Source organism: Cyprinodon variegatus, unplaced genomic scaffold, assembly GCF_000732505.1.
Source record: "Cyprinodon variegatus isolate N-32 unplaced genomic scaffold, C_variegatus-1.0 Scaffold810, whole genome shotgun sequence".
In the NCBI taxonomy this organism is placed as follows: Eukaryota; Metazoa; Chordata; class Actinopteri; order Cyprinodontiformes; family Cyprinodontidae; genus Cyprinodon; species Cyprinodon variegatus.
Window position 1 is genome coordinate 368,370 of NW_015151263.1, and position 1,480 is coordinate 369,849.

The window sequence follows — 1,480 nt, forward strand, 5'->3', positions numbered from 1 at the left end:
ACTACAAAAACAACTCAGAACACATACAGAAGAAAAGTTAATTTAGTACAATCACACTTTAATAGGTACTCCCAGCGCCTCACTAAACAGGGTTAAAAGAAAAATGAATAAATAAATACGCCTATTTAATATTCCTAACATGACTGTATTAAATAATTACAAGCATACTAAGAGATAAGAGACATTGGAGATGGAAATAAATAAGTGGGCAAAAGCGCATTAAAATTTATTTAAAAGAGAAACAGCTACAGGAATCAAACTATTCCTGTAGTGAGCATCAAGCATGTGTGAAACAACTACGAAAAACATCATCAGTCAAGCTCCGATTCAATGAGTTACCATGACAACAGGCAAGCGGACATCTACCCATTTCACACCACTGGAACTAGATGTTTTTTACATTTTGCTTTTGTTTGGAATAAATACATATTTGTAAACTGACTAAATCCAGCATCTCATTGAGATGATTAGAAATTATTTCATCATAACCTCACAATAGTTTTTCATGTTCCTCATCCTTTGATCTCAGGTCGGTTGCTTCATCTCTTCCACTGCAGACTGGTGGGTTAGTTTGTTCAGACCATCCTGCTGGTTTTACTCCTGGCTGCTGCAGTCTCCTTCGTGGTTTCACTATGGTTTCTATATGTGGAGGTACTATTAAAGGTTCCTCAACACTGAAAAATAAAAGAAACAATAACTTTTTTGTTGAAAGTTATGTTGTATAAAAACATTAAACTCTAAAAGTTGCACAGTAAGATAAACCTGATGAACACATCAGAGAAGAAGAAGCTGCATTGACAAGTGAATGATTTAAAGTTTTCTAGATTTAAATTTAAAGGACTAAATATACAAAAAGGAGGCAAGAAGTAAAGGTAGAGGTAAGAGAAAGGAGAATATTACTATGAATGAAGGACAAAGTAAAGAAGGTCTTACAATGATTTGCTCCATGTATCTTCATGTAGCGGGATCAATGTATCTTCAAATAACCTGTCCAATGCATATATAGATGATGTGTTCAATGAATCTTCACATGGCTTTTTCACTGGATCTTTCACTTCCGTTTCCAATGCATCTTCTAGTGCCATGCTTGGTGCAACTTTAATCCCCCTGTGAAATTAAAAAGTATATATATCTCAATAATCCACAAACAATAATCTGCTGAGTTGAACATCCAGGTGACAATTCAGACACTGTGTGAAAGAAATACCTTTTTTCTGCCCTGTTTGTGAACCATAAAATGATGAGAAAAGCAACGATGCAAACCATGGATCCACTGATTATACACCATGCTATGGAGAAACAGGAAAAAATGCTGATATGATCAACTAAATCATGAATAATAATGAAATTAATTATAAAACTGAAAACTCCTGAACATGAACTTACCAACAGCACTGTTATTTGAAGCAGATTCTACATCAAAACCTGAAGAAAAAAACTATAAGATTAAAATCATAAACTGATCATTCAGCTCCACATG

At 34.2% G+C, this 1,480-nt stretch overlaps 1 protein-coding gene across 1 annotated transcript in view; it reads right to left on the reverse strand.

Annotated features, from left to right (window-relative positions):
• Nucleotides 1-1,418: 1,418 nt before the first annotated feature.
• LOC107098790 (OX-2 membrane glycoprotein-like) overlaps nt 1,419-1,480 on the reverse strand; it is a 10,100-nt gene continuing 10,038 nt past the window's right edge. The window contains exon 3 of the mRNA XM_015396638.1: nt 1,419-1,438. Coding sequence (XP_015252124.1) covers nt 1,419-1,438 — 20 coding nt within the window. The remainder of the gene's footprint in view (nt 1,439-1,480) is intronic.